At 35.7% G+C, this 26,127-nt stretch overlaps 1 protein-coding gene across 8 annotated transcripts in view; it reads right to left on the bottom strand.

Annotated features, from left to right (window-relative positions):
• Positions 1-26,127, bottom strand: part of ATRNL1 (attractin like 1) — a 685,371-nt gene that overhangs the window by 560,957 nt on the left and 98,287 nt on the right. For all 8 annotated transcript variants that reach the window (XR_007513388.1, XR_007513389.1, XM_049854677.1 and 5 more), the window contains 2 exons: positions 25,792-25,975; positions 7,353-7,507 (listed from right to left, as the gene is read on the bottom strand). Coding sequence is in view for 6 of the 8 variants with exons in the window: in XM_049854677.1 (XP_049710634.1) it covers positions 7,353-7,507; positions 25,792-25,975 (339 nt within the window). In the remaining 2 variants the exon portion in view is untranslated. The remainder of the gene's footprint in view (positions 1-7,352; positions 7,508-25,791; positions 25,976-26,127) is intronic.

The raw sequence follows: 26,127 nt of genomic DNA, 5'->3' as shown, positions 1-26,127 counted from the left end.
TTGCTATTTTCCCAAACGCAAATTTCAGCAACAAGAATACTGTGTTGTCAGAACTGTCTACCCATGAGGTGCCACCCAATCACATTAAAAACATAAGCTGAAATTTAGAGACTGGTTTATATTCTCAATTGTGCATAAATTAGTATGGAAAATGCATACTCATTGGTTAAGGTTTCCTACAAATACTTGTGTTTTTCCATGAGACTACACCTCTATAATACTTTAAGGACACACTTAAAAAAGTCTTTTATTATTCCACTTGAAATGCAAATTCTTAAGTCAGTCTTAATTGCACAGTCAAAATATGCTACAAAAAGCACATACATTGTGTGTTTAAAGACTCAAAACTGGATGAAAAAAAGAAAAACATTTATTAACCATTTAGATACTTCACAAATATTTATTTATTACAAATAGGATACCAAATTTCTGGATGCTGCCAAAAATCTTTTCCACTGCCTCTGTTAAAATGATGTTTCACTGGGGTTTTTCCCTAGGTCAAAATTTCTCTTATTATTCTAAAATGTGCACGTTTTCCCTGTTGTTGTGGTAGTGGTGGTTGTTGTTAGGTCCCATCACGTAAGTTCCAACTCATAGCGACGCTGTGCACAACAGAGCAAAGCACTGCCTGGTCCTGGTCCATCCTCATAATCATTGCTATGTTTGAGCCCATTGCTGTAGCCACAGTTTCAATCCATCTCATTATCTCACTCATACCCACAGCTCCTCTCAGGATTTTATTCACTGGTTAAAAAGCTAAACAAGCTAAGTTAGTCAGAGTATGGGCAGAGGCACTAAAACCAAGGGAGCAAACAAAGTCGAACCGAGGTTATCCTAATGTCAGCAAGCTAGAGAAGTAGCTTATTTTATAAATTGTTTGGCAAGATAAGAAGCACCTGAAGCAACCAGAAGGCCAGTATCAGCAGATACGAATTAATGGCCTCTGGTAGAGATGGTTCTTGAAGTGTGACACATTAAAGGATGATTCCCAAAACCGTACTTTCATTCAAGATATCTCTTCCAAGTAGAAGACCCATATATTCTATTGTCCACTGACAACTCTGCCTAAATATTTTCTTTTGCTTTTAACTATTGCTCACAGACATGGGATCATGTTCGTCTCTTATTTTGCAACTTACTTTTTTTCACTTAACCCTATCGCTCATGCAAGTACTATCGAAATCTTCTTCGGTTTCTCTAACTCTTTCATAATAGTCTATAAATTACGATATTTTTCTTCCTCTTATCGACCCAAATCATTTCATTTAAAGATTTACTTTTCTTCATTTAATTATGCCTTCTCTTTCTTCAATCACTATGAAATCCATTGCTAAATATTACAACTTTAAGATTTGTAATGTCTAGAAGAGTTTCAAAAAGTATAAATCTATGAGAAGAAAATGAACTCAGTTAAATAAGTAAATCTCATTCACAACTCTAAAACGTGTTTATGACACATGCAGCAGACAGTGTAAGTACCATGCCCATACCCTCTGACTCCCACCTCTGCTCACCGCAAACACCTGCACAGTTGCACACTTGGCCCACAGGCAGGCCGGGCCGAAAGTGCCAGAGGATTAACATCAGCAGAATCAACCCCTAATACAGACAGAGTTCGTAGGTACTACTTCAGCTGCTTCTCTCTGCTGTTGGACAGCACTCAGACATGGTCTATACTGTCTTCAAGTTCCTTGGTGACTTTGACCTCCACTTATCCACAGTGGTAACTTACTTCATAACATGCTCTCTACTGGTTTCATTCACTTTCCATGTTCAGTTTGCCACCCCTCCAACCACAAGCGTTTCCTGGGATTGCCTCCCCAAAAAACTATCTGTACTCTAGGGCTTGCTTCAATGCTTCTGAAGAAATCCTACCTAAAACAGTATGTTAATTAGTCAAAACAGTATTAAAGTTTAGCAGGAGAATAACGAAATTATTTTCCAAATTATCTCTTGCAAAATAAATACTCCTTCAACTAGCTCATTTAAAGCTAAGCTACTCTTAACAGATTTAAAGTCCAAAATAAGTTCAGAAAAGCAAAAAATAAATTTTAGTCACATCTGTATCATCCACAATAGAGTTTACAAACCCAACAACTCCCAAAATACTATATAACATGTTAAAATTTCTACCAAGACCTATCATATAATATATATGATATTCACAATCACATTGATGTGTGCAAATTTTCTTAGATATATTCAGTATCACATGCCACACTCTTGAATCTGCTTTCCCATTGTGAGAATATAAAAGGGGTCAAGAGATTGAAAAAGAAGATTTTGTGAGAAAGATACATTTAGAGAGAGTTGTGCTGTGAGCCCCACCCCAAAGAGACGCATGAGAGGCGCTACATTCTTTACCTCAAGTCTGATGAGGGGGGTTCCAATGGAACTACTCAGAGAACTTTGAAATGCATGTCCCTGAAGTTGTAGGACACCATGGGATGGGGTCTGACTCCCACCCAGGATATCTAGAGGGAAAAAAAAGAGCCAACTGCTTTAGTGGCATAGCAGGGAGAATGTTTTACACTGAGAATGGTTTGCATTTCCATGATTCACTACGACAAACAACGCATGACTGTGAACTTTGCATGTGGGCCACACGGGATAGAGCCTATATGAATAATCTTAGGTCCTGCCCAAGAGGACTATCTGGAGATCCAAGGACCTCAACAGAAAAAGGTTGGACATGTGCTACCACATATCAGTTTAATCATCAAAACCCTGAAGGTGATTTAAAAGTACATGGAATTACACACTCTAATTATCAAATGGAGATAATTTCCTGCTTAAAAGGTCTATACGATAGCCTATTTTCTATGTTCTTAGGAGATAATAGGGGAAAATATCATCCTGTCCTCGGGGTAAGGAAGAAAATCTTTAAAGAAGTCACCAAAAAGAGGCTAAATATAAAGACTGAAAAAGTCAACTACATTAAAATTTAAAATATATGCTCACCAAGAGACATATTAAAATAAGCAAAAAGGCAAGACATTAACAGGGAAACATCTGCAACACATTTAACTAACACAAGATTAATATCAGGAATACGTAAAGAATTCCTATCAATCAATTTTAAAAAATAAACGACCTGCCAAAATCGCTTCCCCCCCTTCCATAGCAATATAATTTAAGCTAAGCACCTGCCTGAATAGCTAGATGCTACATCACCCAGCCTCCTATGGAGCTGACCAAAGCCAAATGACAGAATTCTCACCACAGGAATAAGAAGAATTGATTCATGTGGCATCTGCCTCATTTACTTAAAAGCAAGTTGCTACCTTAGACTTAAAATTTTTCTCCTTCTTAGGAGCTAGAACACAGATGTGTCTGCCACTCAACTCTGACTACACACATAGGGAAAATGTCCTGGGGAGTGGCAGAGCAACAAGGTCAGAGGAACTGGGGTCCCTGAGTAATGATGAGCGAGCTGCACTGGCAACCTGGACCACATTCCTTGGAACTGTTACATGAGAAGAAATAAAAAATTATTCTATGTTCTTAATTTACTATACTAATTTTTAGGTCTTTGTGACAGCACACGAAATAAAAAAAACTGACAAAACACATTAACAGATGTTTCTGTTTCAAAACAGAGGAGGCACATATGGCTGAGCCACACAAAGAAACACTTAACCTCCCTACTATCCAAAAATGCAATCGAAGACCACAATAAAACAGCCTTTTACACTCATTTGACTGGTAAAAGTTAAGAACTCTTAAAATACTTAGTGATGGAGATGATGTGAATTTTATATCGGGGTGGGAGCATGAATTGAAAAAAGCATAAAGGAGACAGGGGGAGGGGGAGACAAGAGCTATACAGGTAGATTTAAGTTACTGGCATAGTTGTCATGTGGGTAATTCATTATATTATATAATACTATACTATGTCATGTTTGTTATGTGATGTGATGTTAGTAATGAGCGTTAATTATATTATTAAATATTACACGCTTAAATAAATTATAAACACTATACATATACAGTATAAAAGCCATGCATAAACAATCATGACTAATCCAGTTCTGTGCCCCTGAGGTATATAAACACATACACATACACGCACACATTTACACATACATGGTAAGCCCTGCAGCCCTGCAGCCCTGAACCATGGGATGGTACTCAAGGCTGACTGATAGTCTTCTGACAAATCACTGAGACAGAGAATTTTGGTTGTCTAATGTTGATCCCCTGGTGGCGTAGCGGTTAAGTGCTACGGCTGCTAACCAAGAGGTCAGCAGTTTGAATCCGCCAGGCTCTCCTTGGAAACTCTCTGGTGCAGTTCTACTCTGTCCTATAGGGTCTCTATGAGACAGAATTGACTTGAGGACAGTTGGTTTGGTTTTTTTTTTTTTTTTTTTAAGGTTGATCAAAGGAACCCTGGCAGTGCAGTGGTTAAGCGCTCAGCTGATAACTGAAAGGTCAGTGGTTTGAACCCACCAGGCATGCTCCCCAGGAGAAAGATGTGGTAGTCTGCTTCAGTAAAAATTTGCAGTCTTGGAAACCCTATGGGGGCAATTCTACTCTGTCCTTTAGGGTTGCTCTGAGTTGGAATGGACTCGATGCCAAGGGGTTTAGTTAGCTTAATGTTGATCAAAGGAGTCTCTGAGCTGTGCAAATGGTTAAAGCACTCATCTCCTAACTGAAAGGCTGGAGGTTCGAGTCCACCCAGAAGCACCCTGGAATAAGGTACTTTTTAAACTTGAATATAGCTACTTTGTGAAAGTAATAATAATAGTTATAATAAAAATATTAAGAAGTTTTCAGATTTTAAAATCTGACTTCAAGCTAGATTTACAAATTGGAACTTTAAATAATATATCATGCTGTATGTTATACTCAACCCAGTCTCGTTCACTTTTTAAAACACAGATGCCCAGTGCCTAATCTCAGAGAATCAGATTCTCTAGGTTTTTCTTCCTTACAACCTTCAAAGGGGATGTCAAGGTGCAGCCATGTATAAAAAAATCATCATTATATGCCTTCTAAGGCCATCATGGCTAATATAATGAGAGCTGTGAAGGCAAGGTTATATCCTCAGACACTCATGATATTTGCTGTATAAAATTTACTAAGGCAATAAGGTTGAAATACTACATTTTACGCAATGAAAACAGGATTGGCACAAATATTCCCATACGTTTAAACATCATATAACACAAATCAATCAGCTAAATCTTCAGGTACATTCCAGTTAAATATGCCGTATGAATCCTAGTATACTCTATACTAAAGAGGGAAACAGTAACATAATTTTTCTTTTTCAAAACAGATCTATTTTCTAATTGGTTCATTATCCAGTGGTTGTATTTTATTTCCATAAAAATATATTCCTAAGGAAAACAATCATTTTGAAATAAATTTTCTGAAATGTTAAAAACATGAAAAACCATTTTCCCTCAGAAATAGTCCAACATTTGATGTTACAAACCCAGGAGGATAAATACAGATGGTTTGGGGGAACTTTGGATGGGAACTACGTAAAATATAATCAAATGAAATAAGACACTTTTATCCTTTGTTGAATTATACGGTTGCTTCATGTTTTTGTTGTTAGTCTCAGCTAACACAGGACAAAAAAGTGTGTGTTTAAATATATGTTTAAAATACGCTATTCTTTCTCTGGTCCAATTAATTTGCCTGAAAAATGAAACCGATTATTTGTTTCCGTCTTGCCATACTCTTAAGAAACAAACAGTATTAAACATAATGTAATACCATTTTCTTTAAATGCTGTCTTGACTCAGTTTTGAGACTCTGGCTGAAGGTCAGTCTATTCCCCTTTTGAGTAGCTGATTAAGTCCAACCATTCCCCTTATCAGGTTCTCATATTCCTAGGCCACTAAGTATCCATCCTAATCTTGCTACAGCCAGATACTCAACAACTAGGGACAACTTTTATGCCCCTTGAGCCTGTAAAATTACTCAAAATGCCCAATCCCTAGGAAACCCACAAAAATTCTATACTTCTTCTAGAAGAAAAAACAACTTTCATTACCTCCAGGAAAATGAACACACTGTCTCATCACCATAGCAGAAACAATAGTTGACACGATGAGCTGACAATCACAGAATATAATAAGGTCACTGCCTGCCTACACTCAGTATTTCATGTGACCCGTTTTTCCAGATCTCACACATTAATTTATGAACTCTCTTCTCACTGAGACAAGCCCATTTTCTTCACAAATCATCACTTCAAATTGTTCTTTCAAAAAGGTAAAGATTTAATTACTTAGAATCTAAAGATGCTAAAGACATTGAATTGTTTTAAATGATTAATCACGGACTGACCCCCGCAATATAAGACTTAAAAATCATGTTTAACTTTATTATTAGGAATTTCATCCAAACAGATTATAAAGATCAAAATGCTTATTAATAGTCATAATTTTCTTTATATGCTGCCACTTGAGATAGTTTTCCAAATTATGTACCTTTATGACGTTCAAGAGCACAAGTATACATCTTAAATGTGTTATCAAAAGTGTTATTCTTTAGTCTCTTTAAATTTAATTCATCAAATTGCTTAAGTTGGAACTTGCTATGTTACTGTACTGACACCATCAATTTAAAACCGTTCTTCAGTACTACTAAATAAACGTTAAATATCAGGTAGGTTTTTCACATAATATGATACACACAGAAGGAATGTTTTCCCTATAATGGTCTATTAATACCTAAATTTAGTATTTCAGTAAATATATCCACTTAAACATTCACAAATTGATAGGACTACAGACAGCATAAGGCCAAGTGAATTTTATAAATGCCTTGTATCCCTGGTTCTCTTGAAAAGTATTCTTATTCAATTACTTCCATTCTAAGGTATTTTCTGGGTTTCCATTTTGTCAGAAAAATCTGATTTCTTTAGCTCTACTTTCTCTACATTCCTTTCCCTAGTTCTATCGGATTGCTAGTAAGTTTATATGGTATGTTTAATTTAAATATGATTTTGCTCATCTCTACTAAATTGAAAATGCCTGAATTCCTACTATTTATAACTTGCATAGTTGCAAAGTTTTCCATATTGACCCATTATCAAAACTTATACACAGTAACTAACACAACGGGGCTACAGTATGCCTCTGGATACAATACATAAAATCCTTCTAAAAGGACATTCAAACCTAGATTTTTCTGCTCCCCTGCCTCCACCCTGACTAACCCTAATACTGTTGTTCTCTTGGTCCTATACTACTACTTTATGGAAATTCATTATATTTCACTGAATTAATCTCTAAAATGAACTATACATATGTTGTCAATTAATGTATTTAAGAATCTGTATATGAAAAATTTTCTGTTATTTTCTATTTTGTATATTCCTAACAGATACATACCTATGTCATATGCCAGGAAATCGGCAGAAAAACATTTTGCACCATTACTCAAGGAAGTGTCATTATGGGTGTTTCCTCCAAAAATAAGCATAGCTCCATTGATAAGAACAGCTGAATGAAGGTATCGAGCAAACCCACTTTCTTTCAAAATAGTCCTACAGAATAAAATTTAAAAATGTATTACAAAGGATACAAGACTTCCCTGATTATATGTATTATATAAAGGGTCTAATTTCCATGTAGAATTTTCCCCGGAGTGGTGAAAACAACATGCTTTGTTTTGTCTTTGCAACAAATCCTCACACCTCAATATTTTAATTTTAAAATTTATGGCATCTTAAAATGTTCTGAGGAAACACAATATGAATCAGAACTGTTAATACTCATAAAAATTTATATTTTTAATTTAATATTTTTTCATTTATAAATGTAGGAAACAAAGTCTCAATACTAGAGAACATAAACACTATCATTTTTAAATACCAAACTAAACTAAGAGTTAAATATAGTAAATTTATTCCAAATGGTATTCTGTTAAAAATATATAACCCATATTCGACCCCAAAATATACTTTTTAACTTTGTATTTCAGTATAATATACATGCATAAGTGTAAGCATATCATAGGCCTAAAATGCAGTGAATCTTCTCCAACAACCAGATTAAAAAAGAAAACACTACTATTCTAACAGCATATATTCATTTTGCTATTTTTGTTACTTAGATAAATTAAATTATGTCGTTTGTAGTCATGTGTACAAGCCTTCTTTTGCTCAACACTTTTTGTGAGATTCATCCATAATGTTCTGCATAGTTGAAAATCGCACGTATTTTAGAGAAACATTGAAGTTAATATAAATGCTCTTCTTTAATTAAAGAGTTACTCTGAGAGAAGATAATATACGTTCACAATCACATCTGGCCTGATAAAAGGGTATATGATAAAGGTACACGGCAATATGAATCGATACTTTATAAATACTCTAAATAAATCCCTGGTACAAAGAATCAGAATGTCAACATAGTTAGTATGGTATCATATGTATAGTATCCCCCAAACCATGAGTTACAATAGCAGTTGTTTAAAGAATATGGTCTTGCAAAATTCTATCATTTGATCAAAATTCTATCATTCAATCTCCGGCATTGTTTCTATCACGAAGGTCATATTTTCCAACTACTGATCCTTCTTCTTTGTTTCCAACTTTCACATTCCAATCAGCAGTAATTATCAATGCATCCGAGTTGCATGTTCTATCAATTTCAGACTGCAGCAGCTGATAAAAATCTTCTATTTCTTCATCGTTGGCCTACGTGGTTGCTGTGTAAATTGGAATAACAGTCGTATTAACTGGTCTTCCTTGTTGGCGTATGGATGTTATCCTATCACTGACAGTGTTGTACTTCAGGATTGATCTTGAAATGTTCTTTTTGACGATGAATGCAACAGCATTCCTGTTCAAGCTGTCATTCCCAGCATAGTAGACCTTGTGATTGTCTGATTGAAAATGGCCAATACCAGTCCATTTCAGCTCACTAATGCCTAGGATATCGATGTTTATGCGTTCCATTTCATTTTTGATGATTTCCAATTTTCCTAGGTTCATACTTTGTTCATTCCAGATATCAATTATTTATGGATGCTTACAGCTGTTTCTTCTCATTTTGAGTCGTGCCACATCAGCAAATGAAGGTCCCAAAAGCTTGACTCCATCCACATCCTTAAGGTGGATTCTACTTTGAGGAGGTTGCTCCCCCCCAGTAGTCTTTTGAGTGCCTTCCAACCTGAGGGACTCACCTTCCAGCATTATATCAGACAATGTTACACTGCCTGAAATTGATCAAACATGCAATCAGGATGCATTAATAATTACTGGAGATTGGAATGCAAAAGTTGAAAACGAAGAAGGATCGGTAGTTACAAAACATGGCCTTTGTGATAGAAACAATGCCGGAGACCAAATGATAGAATTTTGCAAGACCTACAACTTCTTCATTGCAAATACCTTCTTTCACCAACATAAACGGCAACTATACACACGGACCTTGCCAGATGGAACACAAAGAAATCAAACTGACTACATTTGTGGAAAGAGAAGAGGGAAAAGCTCAATATCATCAGTCAGAACAAGGCCAGGGGCCGGCTGTGGAACAGACTATCAATTACTCACATGCAAGTTCAAGCTGAAACTGAAAAAAATTAGAGCAAGTCCACGAGAGCCAAAATATGACCTTGAGTACATCCCACCTGAATTTAGAGACCATCTCAAGAATAGATTTGACCCATTGAACAGTAGTAACCAAAGACCAGACAAGTTGTGGAATGACGTCAAGGACATCACACATGAAGAATGCAGGAGGTCATCGAAAAGACAGGAAAGAAAGAAAAGACCAAGATGGATGTCAGAGGAGACTTTGAAACTTGCTCATGAATGTTGAGCCCCTAAAGCAAAAGGAAGAAATGATGAAGTAGAAGAATTGAACACATTTTAAAGGGCGGCTCAAGAAGACAAAGTAAAGTATTATAACGACATATGCAAAGAGCTGGCAATAGAAAACCAAAAGGGAAGAACACCCTTGGCTTTTCTCAAGCTGAAAGAACTGAAGAAAAAATTCAAGCTTCGAGTTGCAATAGTGAAGGATTCTATGGGGAAAATATTAAACGACACAGGAAGCATCAAAAGAAGATGGAAGGAATACACAGAGTCATTATACCAAAAAGTACTAGTCGATGTTCAACCATTTCAAGAGGTGGCATATGATCAGTAACCAATGGTCCCGAAGGAATAAGTCCAAGCTGCACTGAAGGCAATGGCAAAAAAACAAGGCTCCAGGAATTGACGGAATATCAATTGAAATGTTTCAACAAACGGATGCAGAGATGGAGGTGCTCACTTGTCTACGCCAAGAAATATGGAAGACAGCTTCCTGGCCAACTGACTGGAAGAGATCCATATTTATGCCTATTCCCAAGAAAGGTGATCCAACCGAATGTGGAAATTATAGAACAATATCATTAATATCACACGCAAGCAAAATTTTCTTGAAGATCATTCAAAAACGGCTACAGCAGCTAATCAACAGGGAACTGCCAGAAATTCAGGCTGGTTTCAGAAGAGGACATGGAATCAGGGGATATCATTGCTGATGTCAGATGGCTCCTGGCTGAAAGCAGAGAGTATCAGAAGGGTGTTTACCTGTGTTTTATTGACTATGCAAAGGCAATCTACTGTGTGGATCATAACAAATTATGGGTAACATTGGGAAGAATGGGAATTCCAGAACACTTAACTAGGCTCATGAAGAACCTTTCCATAGATCAAGAGGCAGTTGTTCGGACAGAACAAGTGGATGCTGATTGGTTTAAAGTCAGGAAAAGTGTGTGTCAGGGTTGTATACATTCACCATACCTATTCAATCTGTATGCTGAGTAAATAATACGAGAAGCTAGAGTATATGAAGAAGAACGGGGCATCAGGATTGAAGGAAGACTCATTAACAACCTGTGTTATGCAGATGACACAACCTTGATTGCTGAAAGTGAAGAGGACTTGAAGCACTTACTGATGAAAATCAAAGACCACAGCCTTCAGTATGGATTGCACCTCAACATAAACAAACAAAAATCCTCACAACTGGACCAATCAGCAACATCATGATAAACGGAGAAAAGAGTGAAGTTGTCAAGGATTTCATTTTACTTGGATCCACAATCAACACCCGTGGGAGCAGGAGTCAAGAAATGAAACAATGCATTGCATTGGGTAAATCTACTGCAACGGACCTCTTTAAAGTTTTGAAAAGCAAAGATGTCACCTTGAAGACTAAGGTGCGCCTGACCCAACCCATGGTATTTTCAATAGCATCAAATGCATGTGAAAGCTGGACAATGAATAAGGAAGACTGAGGAAGAACTGACGCGTCTGAATTGTGCTGTCAGCCAAGAATGTTGAATATACCGTGGACTGCCAAAAGAATGAACAAATCGGTCCTGGAAGAAGTACAACCAGAATGTTCCTTAGTAGCGATGACGGTGAGGCTGCACCTTACGAACTCTGGACATGTTGTCAGAAGGGATCAGTCCCTGAGGAGGACATCATGCTTGGCAAAGTACAGGGTCAGCAGAAAAGAGAAAGGCCCTCAATGAGGTGTATTGACTCAGTGGCTGCAACAATGAGCTCATGCGTAACGATTGTAAGGACCGGCAGTGTTTCGTTCTGTTGTGCATAGGGTCGCTATGAGTCAGAACCAACTTGACGGCACCTAACAACAAAGAATATGGGGCTGACTTCACATGGCATAAACCATATCTCCAGAAAAAAAAACTATAATTGGTAAAAATTATTAAAAAACAAAAAAAATTACAATCTCAGGGAATTGTACTAAAGGCAACAGCAAATGAAACATGTATTCAAGAAAATATACTAAATCTCAATAATAACACCAAAAGTCCATGGCATTTGACCCCATGACCTTCTGCTGTTCTCCAAGTTCATCCCCAAGTGAGTGAGGCCAAGAACACAGGGCTTCTCTCTACCCAGTGCCCAGTCCAGGACAACAATATCTCACTGAAAGGGTCAGGCTGCCAGTATTTCTCATGACCCCAACATCTAGGTTGCAGAAGTTCTTTTTCAATAAAGAGAGGCTTAACAACCTGAAATCTCATCCTCCATCTAACTTCCACTCATACGGTGGAAGCTAAGCCCAAGTGAAGCAAAGAACACTGGAACCCTGATCTCCCTTGCCCCAGCTCACTTGTGGGGCAAAGAAAGGGGCAAGTTGAGAAGACTCGCGGCTACTATCCCCATGCAGCAGCCTGCACATAAAGCAGCAGTATCACTCTAAAGGACAGCACTAAACCCACCTTCAACTCTGAAGCAGTGGCACAGAAGAGGCAGGCTATAAGAACAGAGAGCTCGAAAGCTATCCCAAGGTCCTAACAGAGTGTGGGAAGTTCAACCCTAACAGAGCTCTCAAAAACAATGGAGATTTTCATACTAAGCTATTAAGAGAAGCCTGACAGCTCTACAAGAGCCATAAGCAAAACCACAGGCCAATTAGAAGATCACCAGAGAGAACAAGGAAAAAGAAATCTAAGAAGACGCCTTGTGGGGTCAGAACAAACTTGAAAGACTAGCCTCAAAGGCTGCCTTTGAAAACAGATCCAAACTGAGTTTTCTACTGGAAACAATACAGCAGTAAGCTAGCTCTAAGTGAAGGCTAAAAAAGCCCTGGTGACATAGTATAAGTGCTTAGCTGCTGACCAAAAGGTTGGTGGTTCACACCCACCAGCTGCACTGCAGGAGAAAGATGGGGCACTCTGCTTCTATAAAGATTACAGCCTTGGAAACCCTAAGGGGTAGTTCTACTATGCCCTATAGGGTCATTATGAGTTGGAGTTAACTCGACCCCAATGAGTTTGGCTTGGGGTATTTAAGTGGGGGCTAACAGCTGGGTACGATACTAACAGAGGCAGATAGCTTAACAGAGAGGTCAAGGAAAGAGATATTTGAAGAGGGTCCTTCTAAAACTACTGCCATACCAGGGTGACCGTGCACACCCCCATACTCTCTGAAGAGCTACATTAGCAAAAACACACTCAAGGGGAAACAGACTTCAGTAAAAAAGAGTCTACCAACTCAAGCAAATAAACAAGCAAACAATAAGAACAACAAAACCAGAAAGTGAAATCAGTATCCAAAGATGCTACATCATTTTAATGCCTAGTTTTTAAGAAAAAATTATAGCATGCAAGGAAATACAGAAGTATGACACATACACAGGCAACAGAAACTGTCTTTGAGAGGGCCCAGTTGTTAGACGTGGCAGGCAAAGACATGTTTCAGCTATTGTGTCAATCTACCTCATTAAGGGTTTCTCTCATTTTCACTGACCCTCTACCTTGCCAAACCTGATGTCCTTTTCTATCAACTGGTCTTTCCTGATTACATATCCAAAGTAAGTGAGCAGAAAGCTCACTCTCCTCGCTTCTCAGGAGCATTCCAATTGTATGTCTTCTAAGATAATTTGTTCATTCTTTTGGCCATTCATACTATATTCAATACTCTTCGCCAACACCAAAATTTGAATGCATCCATTCTTCCTATGTCTTCCTTTTTCATTGTCCAGTTTTCACATGAATAGGAGACAACTGAGAAGACCATGGCTCGTGTCTGGTGCACCTTAAATCATGAAAGTGACATCTTTGCTTTTTGAAACTTTAAAGAGGTCTTTCACAGTAGATTTGCCCAACGTAATATGTTGTTTGATTTCTTGACTGCTACACCCATGGATGTTGATTATTGATCCAAATAGAATGAAATCATTGACAATTTCAATTTCTTCTTCATTTATCGTGATGTTCTTTATTGGTCCAGTTGTGAGGATTTCATTTTCTTTAAGTTGAGGTGTACTCCATACAAAAAGCTGTAGTCTTTGACCTTCTTCAGTAGGTGCTTTAAGTCATCTTCATTTTCAGCAATGAAGGTTGTGTCATCTGCACATCATAGGTTGTTAATGAGTCTTTCTCCAATCATAATGCCACATTCTTCTTCAGATAGTCCAGCTTCTTGAATTATTTCTTCAGCAAACAGATTGAATAAGGTCAATGGATACAACCCTGCCACACACCTTTTCAATTCTGAATCACTCCTAACCCCCTCTGTTCAAAAGATTACCTCTTAATCCATGTACAAATTTTGATTCCTCGTATTGTTATCTATAATTTGTTGTGATCCGCACAGTTGAAGACCTTCATATAGTCAATAAAACACAGGTAATCATCGTTCCAGTATCTTCTGCTTTCAGCCAAAATCCATCTGACAACAGCAATGATATCCCTCGTTCCACGTCCCCTTCAGAATCTGACTTGAACTTCTGGCAGTTCCCTGTTGATGTGCGGCTGCAGTTGTTTTTAAACCACATTCAGCAAAATTTTGCTAGCATGCGATATTAATTATATGGTTCAGCGATTCCACATTCTATTTGATTTCCTTTATTTGGAATGGGCACAAACATGGACCTCTTTCAGCTGATTGGCCAGGCAGGTGTCTTCCAAATTTCTTGATATAGGTGAGTAAGTGCTTCCAGGGTTGCACCCATTTGTTGAAGCATCTCAATTGGTATCCCATCTGTTTCTGGAGGCCTGTTGTTTTCAATGCCTTCACAGCAGCTTTAATTCTTCCTTCAGTACCAATGGTTCCTGATCACATGCTACCTCCTAAAATGTTTAAACACTGACCAATTATTTTTAGTACAGCAACTCTGTAAATGCCTTCTGTCTTCTCTTGATGCTTCCTGCATCAGTTTTTTGCACATAGAATCCCTCAGTAATGCAACTTGAGGCTTCCTGAATCTTCCCTTCAGTTCTCTCAGCTTGAGAAATGCCAATCAAGTTCTTCCTTTTTGGTGTTCTAACTCCAGGTCTTTGCACATTTCATCATAATACTTTGCCTTGTCTTTTTGAGTTACCCTTTGAAGTCTTCTGTTCAAAGAAGTTCTTTTACTTCATAATTTCTCTCATTCACTTCAGCAATTCTGCACTTAAAAGCAAATTTCAGGGTCTCTTCTATCCATTTTGGTTTTGTCTTTCTTTCTTTTTAGTGAACTTCCACTTTCTTCACAAGTGGTGTCCTTGATGTCTTCTCATAACTCTTCTGGTCTTCAGTCACAATGTTCAGTACATCAAATCTATTCTTGAGATGGGCTCTAAATTCAGAAAGAATATACTCAAGGTTGTACTTTTGCTCTTGTGGATTGTTGGCCAAAGTATGACCTGAAATCTAAATATAAGCACCACTAAAAGACAATGATGCACACCTGACTAATGGCAAAGATGACATAATTGTTACAAAAGAAAAAGTAATCAAATGTTTTATAAAAAGAAAAGGTAGTCTTGATACATAATTAACTTAAGAAATCAGAATATAATATAATTTTATGTTTACAATCAAAAGAATGTACATTTACATAGAAAACAGTCTGAGTTGGAATCACTGGTTTTATTTTCTACTTTTTGCTTAATTCTACCTTTTGATTTAATTTTAGCTTTTAAGGTATTGGGAAAAAACAAGGGCTGTAACTTCTATTACCTGAAATATGGTGGAATAGGCATATGAACCATTAAAAATAATACATACCTACATTTTTACATACATCTATGAGTTGGCAAAAATATTACAAAATAATCAAAACAGGATGTGAAGGTTAGAAGCTCAGAGAAGTATAAAAAGCCTGAAGACTGATTTCCCCTAAGGTCATTTCTCAAGCTAGTCAAATGTAATCAATCATTGGAGGCAGTGGCACTATAGAACTCAGACGGCAATAACTTGGCACAGCTTAAAATGAGAAATCTAAAGAGATTCCTTATTAAGCTGGGACACCCAAGGACTATATCCTAAGTCTAGAGATGAAGAGTCCAACATTCCAACCCCATTACACATATTCGTTTGAAACCTGAAATCACACAACCTGGACAAAAGAAAACAATAACAAACCTACATGAGAATTTACACTAAATTGGTCCTAGATCAATGATGCTCTAAGAATTATGACAGAAATGAATACAAACTCTTTCTAGGGAAGCCTACCTACATCCCAGGCCTCAAAATGTTTCCATATATAGGATATTCAGAAAAACGAGCAGCCAAAAACTTATGAAACACAATGTAACAAGGCACCAAGAGTGAGACAACAGAAACGACAGACAGCAAAATGAGATCCACACACAAACAAAAATCAGAAGACTTAATGTTATTAAAAAAAAATTAGAAATCTTGAGGACATAAACAAAAAACAAGAAAAACTAAAAAAGAACCAAAAAGTAAACTAGAAGATGGAACAGAAGCCATTACCCAGAATGTAAGCCAGAGACAAAAAGAAATTACAGCAATTAGGAGACGGATAATACATAGAGAAAGAATGTCTACTGAATGTATACTTCAAGTTCTGGACAGAAAAGAAGAGTATGAAGCAATGACAAAATTTCAAGAAATAATACCTGGGAACTTTTCAGAACTGGTGAAAGAGACCAATACAGAGGCTTAAGAAGCTGTCATGGATTGAACTGTGTCCCCAAAAAATATGTGTATCAATTTCACTGGGCCATGATTCCCAGTACTGTGTGATGGTCCACCATTTTGTCATCTGATGTGATTTGCTTATGTGTTATAAATCCTATCACTATGATGTTAATGAGATGGATTAGCGGTAGTTATACTGATGTGATCTACAAGATTGGATTGTGTCTTAAGCCAATCTCTTTTGAGATATAAAACAGAGAAACGAGCAGAGAGACAGGGGACCTCATACCACCAAGAAAGCAGCAACAGGAGCAGAGTGCATCCTTTGAACCCAGGGTTCCTATGCAGAGAAGCTCCTAGAACAAGGAAAGATTGATGACAAGGACCTTCCCCCAGAGCCGACAGAGAGAGAGAAAGCCTTCCCCTGGAGCTGTTGCCCTGAATTTCGACTTCTAGCCTCCCAGACTGTGAGAAAATTAATTTCTCTTTGTTAAAGCCATTCACTTGTGGTATTTCTCTTATAGCAGCACTAGAGGACTAAGACAACTTCCCATCAGAGAAAAGCAAAATCCTTATAATGACCTCTCAGACCCTACATGATAGGGTTCCCAATAACATCTCTAAGATTATTTCCTACCACTGCCCCTATCCTACCCCAAGACATCCCACTCCAGCTCTACTGCCTCCTTGCTGTTCAAAATTGCAAAAACATTCTCATTTCCGGACTTTTGCATTAGCTATCCCTCTACCTGGAACACCTGTCCCTGAGATATTTGCATGGCTCACTATCTCACCTCCTTATTAATTCAAATACATTCTCAGTGACATTTTCTATGGCCACAATATTTAAATGCAAAAACCTGAAATCTGTATCCCTTTCCATGCTTTATTAAGCACTCATCACCACTTAAAATACATTTTACTTATTTCTATTGTCAGATGACCAAAAAAGCAAGTCTCTGAAGGAAGCATACCATGTTAAACAATGTGTGCAAAATTCAAAAAAGCATTAACTAAATGAATGTTTTGCTTGCAAATACGTATCTTGAGGATGAAAACGGATAATGAAAAGCAAGGAAACAACACAATATTAAGAAGAATGGTTACCTCATTGGGGGATAACGAGGGGGGTGTCATCAGGGAGAGACACATGAGGGCTTCTGGGCTACTATAATGTCCTTTCCTGGCTCAGGTAGTGGAAGCGTTAGTTTTATTATAGTTCTTAAGCTATATTATGTATTCTTTCATATAATCTTGCAATATTTCCCAATTTATAATAGAGCACTTGTTAAAAAATAAGAGCTACAAATTTTGAAATCAGAAGATAATGCCATAAAGTATTAAATATCAATATGTGATTTTAACCAGATAGTCCAAAATTCCAAATCCCAAAACATATCATGATGTTTATAAAAACAAGTCTTTTTTACTTGTATAAATGTTTTATGTTCACTTTAATAAATCTCTCTGCTATACTTCTTAAATATATATATATATATAAATTCCAACATATATCATATATCATATAATTTTAAATTTCCTGTCTCCTTTACTGATAATTTCTTATGGTTAGTTTCAACATAGTGCTTGGTATGGAGTCAACAAAATAGTTGTTCAAAAGATTTGTAGCACTCATTATGCAGAGAAATAAGCAAAGATAATATGAAAATCATGTTCACCAGTATTTACCAAAATGTGATACCATATTTATAAAATGTCCTGTATCACTTTCCAAAGCCTCTGAGAGCTAAATTTTTTAGAGAAACCACAAAAACTTTAAAAAAAAAAAAAAGCTTTGAATGTTTTAACATAAAAAGAACTCATTGTATCAAATTTAAAAAGAAATCAGCTCATGCAAGCATGTGTATCATCATTATGAAAACATACTTTATGTATATGTGATTGCAAAGATTTTTTTAAAGTAAAGAATTAGTAATTGGAATTAAAATCACAGTTTATCTTTCTAAAAAGCTATATAATATTCTCAAGTACAGTTGAAATCTTCTCTCACTTGGAAAACAAGAAATAAAAAATAAATAAATAAAAATACCAAGCTAATAAGTAGAGCTGTAAGTTATAAATGATAATGTCGAACTTAGCATGCTTTTTTTTGCAGGTTAAAGGAACATGATGACAGAGGAAAGGACTCCAATATTAGGCCAAAAATACGTGAAGTCTCTATTATCCCAGAAAAGCTTTGACACAGAACAATGAAGGACTGTTGATGAACATTTGATTTATATCAAATTATTGTCTATCACGAATAACACTCATGACCATTGTTCTATAAGATTTATAGTGCACACATATATGTACTTCTGTTGGATATACAATTAGATATATAAGAATTATTAGTTCATGGAAAAAATTACATACATTATATACATATATATATATTTGTTGTTGTTAGGTGCCTTCCAGTCGATTTTTGACTCATAGTAACCCCATATGACAGAATAGAACTGCACTATAGGGTTTTCTAGGTTGTATTCTTTACAGGAACAGATCACCAGGTTTTTCTCCCACAGAGCTGCTGGATGGGGTTGAACCACCAACCTTTTTGTTAGCAGCTGAGCGCTTAACAGTTGCACCACCAGGGATACACACACATACTGTGTATTCAAATTTAGCAGATACTGTCCCAAGTTTTTCAGAGTGGTTCTACCAGTTTACAACCCACCAGGCCCCAGAAGCAGAGCATGAAACATTCAATTGTTCCACATCATTGCCCACGCTTGGTGTCTGCAGTCTTTTTAGTTTAGCCAATTAAGTTACTGTGTCATAGTCCTCAATTTTGTTTTAATTTGAACTGCCCTGACTAATATAAGGTTGAGCACCGATAGCCTTTTTTATAAAGTACCTGTTCAAGTGTCTTGCCCATTTCTTTACTGGGTTGTCTGACATTTTCTTATTGACTTGCTGTTCTTTATATTTTCAGAAAGAGTTCTTTGTTGACTTCATGTGTTTCAAATGTCCCCCACACTGCAGCTTGCCTCTTCACCTTCTTACTGATGTTTTCAAACATATAAATATAGATCAGTTGATCAAAGAAGTTGCTGTGGAGTCAAATCTGACTCATGGCGACCCTGTGTGTGTCAGAGTAGAACTGCGCTCCATAGGGTTTCTAATGGCTGACCTTTTTGGAAGTAGATCAACAGGCCTTTCCTCCAAGGTGCTCCTGGGTGAACTGGACCCTTCAAGCTTTGGTTAGCAGCCAAGTGCATTAACCATGTGTACCACCCAGGGATACCCCTTTATTAACAGTACTACATAAATACCATCTCAGAGTCTTTACCCATGGATATGAAGATATTCACCAGTTATCTTCCAGAATATTTATTATTTTACCTTCCACGTTTAGACTTACAATTGATTTGAAGCTGATCTTTGTGTAAGCTGTGAGGTAGGACTCAGAACTCATTTTTTCCAACTTTATACTCAATTAATGCAGAATGATTTACTGAAAAGATGGCTGTGCCTTGCCAACAATGTCATAAATTAAGTGTCCATATGTAGGTCTATATGTGAAATTCCTATTTGCTTAATTGCTCTATTTCTCAATCTACACAACAGCATTTTAATTAGTTTCGTAGTTACTCATGTGATCTGGTAAAGAAGTCCTCCAGTTTCATTCTTCTAAAAGTTTGCGTTACCTGTAAGTGCCTTCTTATAAACTTTAGAATCAACCTGTTAAATATCTTTTATAAATACTCTGCAACTCTGTTTGGGATTACATTAAATCTATAGATCAATTTGGGAAGATCTCTATGATATTGAGTTTTCCAATCCATTCCCAGTGCCATCCATTAGCATTAGGTATTTTCCTTTTATTTAGGTCTTTGTTTCTCACAATAAGGTTTTAGTTTTGTGTGTAAAGGTACTGTACCTATGTCATTAGATTTATTCCTTAGTAGCTGATTTACTGATGATAATATAAATTGTATTGCTTTGAAACTATCACTTTGTACTGATAATTGTACATTATTTGGGTATATAGAATTACAACTGATTTTTTTTTATACTGACCTTAAATGCAACCTGTTATCCATATACCTTTTATGTTATATTATTTTACTTTAATTGCCTTACTGCACTGGCTGGAAATTCCAATACAATGTTGAATAGAAGTGGTCATACTGGCCACAATTATGCCCAATCATAGAAGGAAAGCTTTCAACATTTCACCATAATGTTTGCAGTAGAGTTCTGTTTGTTTGTTGTTTTGATACCTTTTACTTATTTACTTAATACATTTTAGCATATGAAAAGTTTGCTTTACTCCTGGTCCTATAGAGATTTTATCATAAATACATACTAAATTTTGTCTAAAGCTTTTTCTGCATCTTTTGAGATGACCATATGGTTTTTCTTCATTACACTTTCACTCTGTTAATTACATTTAATTTTTAACTAACATTTTAACTAAGCCAATTTTTAGAATAAACCCGTTGCATAAATTACTGGATCCACTGATTTTTTTTTTTTTCCCATCTATGTTCATGAAAAAGATAAGACTATAATTTTCCTTACCTCTAATTTCTCTTTTATAGTTTAGTATCAAGGTTATCCTGGCCTCATAAGTCTCAAGATAATTATTTCTGTTGTCTGGCATTTTGGGAAAGACTGGTGTTATTTATTTCTTAGATATACACTTCTTAAATATTTGTTCAAATTCATCAGTGAAATTACCTGGGCCTGGAAATTTGTTTTATTTGTATTTATTTGTTTGCATATTTGTTTTCTGTTGAAACATTTCAATTATAGATTCTTTTTCTTTGATATGAGACTATTCTAAAATTCTCTTTATGTGTCAATTTTGGTAAGATTCATTTTTCTAGAGATTTGTCCCAATTCATCAAATTTTTCAAAATTACTGTCATATAGTGGCTATATGGTTGTTTATCATATACTCTATGAACTTTTAATATCTATAGGATCTGAAGTGATATCTCCTTGCATTCTGATTTTTGTGATAGGTCTTAAAATAGGTTATTTAAAAGTATACCTTTGTTCCTAATCTGGGTGGGAATTTATCTATTTTAATGGTTTTTTATAGACAACCAGCTCCCTCCATTTTTTTGTGTCTTTGTGGATCATCTCTATCATATGGTTATTTTCCATTTCTTTAATCTGTGCTCTTATCTCATACTTCCTTCCTTCTTCCTACCTTTATTCACTTTCTCATTTCTCTGGAATTAACCTACTGTTTTTTCCTAACTTCTTAAGGGGAGCCCTGGTGGTGCAGTGATTAAGGGCTATGACTGCTAACCGAAAGGTTGGCAGTTTGAATCCACCAGCTGCTCCTTGGAAACCTATGGGGCAGTTCTACTCTGTGCTATAGGGTCGCTATATGAGTCAAAATGGACTCAACAGCAACGGGGTTTTGGGGGCTTTTTTTTTTTTTTTTGAGGGAATGTTTAGACCACTGATTTTCAGACATTTTTCAACCTTTTCTAACAAATGAATTTAAGACCATAAATGTTCCTCTTAGCTGCATCACACATATTCTGATGTATCACTATTGTTCAGTACAAAATATTTTCTAACTTTCAGTGTAATTTCTTTGATGAATTATGTGCTGTTATTGCCAAGCATTTCAATTTTGTATATATCTAAGCCTCTATTATATCACTATTATACTATTACAGCTTTCTATCATCAACAATTATTTAATTTACTCCTTTCATTGCTGTACATGCATTCCAGTATCTCAGGTCATTTTTATTCTACCACAATAATATCCTTTATTTCAGGTCTGATGTTGTCGAATCCTCTCAGTTTTTGTTTTTCTGCAATATCTTTATTTTGTTCTCATTTTTTAATGATATTTCACTTGGTGTAGAATTTTAAGCTGGTGATTATTTTCTGTCAGCCATTTGAAGGCATCGTGTTTTCTGGATTCCATTTTTTCAGTTTAGAAATCACTTGCCAGTCTTACTATTGCTCTTTTAAAAGGAAATTTTTCCCCCACCTCCCTACCCCGATTGCTTTTATAATTTTCTCTTTATGTTTTGGTTTTTGGAAGCTTTAGTATGATATTCCTAAGTGTGACTTTCTTTGTGCATATCCTGCTTGGTGGTCAAGGAACTTAATTTATGACCTGATGTCTTTTGTCACCTTTGAAAAATTCTCAGTCAATAACTCTTCAAATAGTGCGCTAAATTATTTTCTCACTTCTCTCATTCTAAGACTCCATTACATGCATGCTGTACGTTTTCTACAAGTCATATCATTTCCACATGTCTTTCCCTCTTTTATTTTTCATCCCTTTGTCTCTCTGCACTTCAGTCTGAATATTTCCTTCTGACAAAGCTTCCATTTCATTAATTCCCTCCTTAGCTGTGTCTAATCTGCTGTTAAACCAATTCACAATATCATACTTCAGTTAATCAATTTTTCAGTTCCAGAATTTCTATTTCATTCTTTAGTAAGAATTTCCAGATCTCTGCTGATATATTAATTCCTTGGACACAAAGCCATTGCTATTTTAAAGTTTGTATCTAAAAACAAAGAGGAGCCCTGGTGGCCCAGTGGTTAAGAGCTCAGCTGCTAACTGAAAGATGGGCAGTTCGAACCCACCAGCTGCTCTGCAGGAGAAAGATGTGTCAGATTGCTTCCATAAAGATTACAGCCTTGGAAGCCCTATGGGGAAGTTCTACTCTGTCCTATAGGGTCACTATGAGTCGGAATCAACTCAATGGCAATGTGTACCTGCAAACATCATTATTCTATCGGTATGTTTCTAATAACTTTTTTTTGATCTCTTGTTTTTTCCTAAGCCTGGTTATTTCTTATTTTGTGCCAGATATTTTGTATGACATATTAAAGAAATAATTTAAAGATCTGGGTATTATCTTCCTCAAGATGATTTACTTTTGCTTCTGCCAGCTGTTAGGCTATGAGCAGCTCACTGTAATTCAGTGAGATTGTAATGAATCAAAAATGGGCTCATATACACTAGGAGAGTTTAGAACTTCAGGGACCAGACTAAATCCATATGGTTTTACCATGGACCCTCTTTCTTGGCACACCTAGAAATCCAATTCCGGTCATCAATACTGAACCCGACAAGAGTTCTGCTCACTTCTCAGTTTTCAGAATTGGGAATTAGTGAGAAAGTTGCACAAAATACCAGTCTCACCTCCCTTGACATCCATCCTCTCCTAGATCTTGATCTGCAAATTCTCACTGCCTTGATAGTTCTGTGATGCTGTAAACAAATGTAATTCCTAACTTTTCTCAGTGTAAGTATCATTTCAAAATAATCTGTTTCAGCACTGAAAAATAAGAATTCCTCTAAAAACATTTCTTAATATCTCAACAAAATGGCTCTTTCAAACCCTATCTACTAAAAAATAAAACCAGTTCTGAGGTAATAAAAATTAAAGATCAGACTGTAGAGTTAACACATAATAGTGGCATTTGTAAATTGCATCAAATTTGAGAAACAAACCTGACACATAGTACAATCCATATCTAACAAACTTGCCAAAAAAAAACAAAAAGCATCAAAACTATAAGGATGCTATAAACTTTAAGAATACTAGAAAATAATCATTTTAGTGCTTCCTGATTAATCTTTTAAAACAATTCAGGACACATTAAAATATTAAAGCACTGTATATATCTATAACATATTTCTTATGACGTTCTCAAAGAATTCACAAATCAGTTTATTAAATTCTCCTAAGGAACAAGTAGCCAATTTTTTTTTTTTTTGCATAATCTAAAATTGTCAAGATTGATAATCATATTCTTCAATGCAAAAGTTAACTATGGGAAGTTTTCAGATAAAGAAGCATGTACAAACTGAGCAAACTTCACACAAGTGATAAGCAACAACTAAATCTCTCACTTTCATTTTATTCTAATAATACTCAGTTCTGTTCTCTATTAAGATCCTCCCCTGAGAATTTCTATAAGCCATTATTATTACTGTAAAGTGTGCCACTTTCTTCCTGCAAATGCAGTTATCCTTCCTTATTGATATAATACAACCTAAAATACACATAAAAATATGTTAAGCAGATACACAGTTCCTTAATCACTAAATCACAAGTCCTCCTGCAAAAAGTCAAAGACAGTAAGTTACAAATATTAAATTAGGAAATAAAATGCAATGTATAAATTATAAAGAACAAAAATGTAATTAATCTATTTTACTTTTTATAAAAAATAAAAAGAATAATACCACATTTTTATTAGACTAACAAGAAATAAGGAGACTTAACAAAATCACCCAAAGGAAAAGTACTCATTTTTTTTAACTCCATCTTTATTTATTTATTTTTTTAAGTTAGCATATATGTTTGAAAGTGAAGAGAGCAGAACGAATCAAAATTTGGTGGAAAACTTTCATTTAAATATTTAAATTAACTTCATGCTAGCAGTTTAAAAGAATGCACAATGTCTTAAAACAAGGGAGTCATCTCCCAGCTTTTATAAAGGGAAATGAGTACAACAAAAATTCTGCTTGAAAACTTATAATACCCAGAAAAATCAATAAAACAAAAAAATAATGAATAACATTTCAAACATAAAGAGAACATTATGGATATGAATAGTCAATTCACTGAACAGGAAACACAAATGTCAAATGAACAATAAAAAGATGCTTATTCAAAACAGTAAACAGGTAAATGCACACGAATATATCAATAAAATACCATTCTCAGTCACTGCACTGGCAAAAAGTAAAAATTCTCACAGTTATCAAGTGTTGGTGAGAATATGAACAAATAAGGCACTCGTAACTGCTGGTCAAAATATACATTGCCACAAGTTACTTGAAGAGCAACTAGGCAACGTGCAGTGAAGCTGAAGATGTGAACGAATAACCTCAGACACAGCAATTGCACTTCTAAGTACAAACCCTAGAAAATTCTTGCACATGTGCATGAGAAGACCAGTACAAGATGTACAATGCAGCATTGTTTATAACAATAAAAAAGGAAAATCTACTTAAATGCTACCAAGCTTTATATTTCACATGAAGTTAGGGGATGCAAGTAAAGAAACACTTTTTTAAATTTACAAATGATAATAAAATATGAGTACAAAGAACAAATCCCCAGACAGATAATATCAAAGCTCAAAGTTATCTTGTCAAACTAAATCGTTCATCTGAAATGAACATAATATCAGCACATATAAGTAATGTATACAGAATAAATACTTCTTTGCAATCAGAGACTATTTTAAAGTCAATCATTTACAGTAATGGTGGCACATAGAAAATTTATAATTTTGTGCCTTTGCTACATAATAGTATGGCATTAGCTGAAACAATGGGTTAGAGTTCAAGAATTTCTCCCTGAAAATATTTAATTACCACTATTATACAAATATAAAAGAAAAAAAATTAAGATACAACTAATGTCAAATTTCCTCCATATCATGCTTCCACTCAATTTACTCACCAAGTCTTGGTGTTAACTTCATACTTATAAAGATCATCTACCAATCCATATTTATTGCCTGGTAATGCTTTATAGCCTCCATGAACATAAATGGACTTTGTTATTTCATCATACACACTAGTATGGCCATATCCACCTTGCACAATAGCTCCTTTAGTTTCTGGAACAAGCCAAGTGTTAGACGCTGTAAGACAAAGAAGATAAATCATGAACTTGTAGTAATATTAAGAAACATAACTAATATATCATGAAACCTACCAACAAGTTAATTCTAATACCACATGTTTATGACTAAATACAGTATACTAATATTCATTTAATCAAGAAACACTTATT

The sequence above is a fragment of the Elephas maximus genome, chromosome 16 (genome assembly GCF_024166365.1).
Source record: "Elephas maximus indicus isolate mEleMax1 chromosome 16, mEleMax1 primary haplotype, whole genome shotgun sequence".
NCBI classification, from domain to species: domain Eukaryota; kingdom Metazoa; phylum Chordata; class Mammalia; order Proboscidea; family Elephantidae; genus Elephas; species Elephas maximus.
This window is presented reverse-complemented; position numbering and strand designations above follow the sequence as displayed.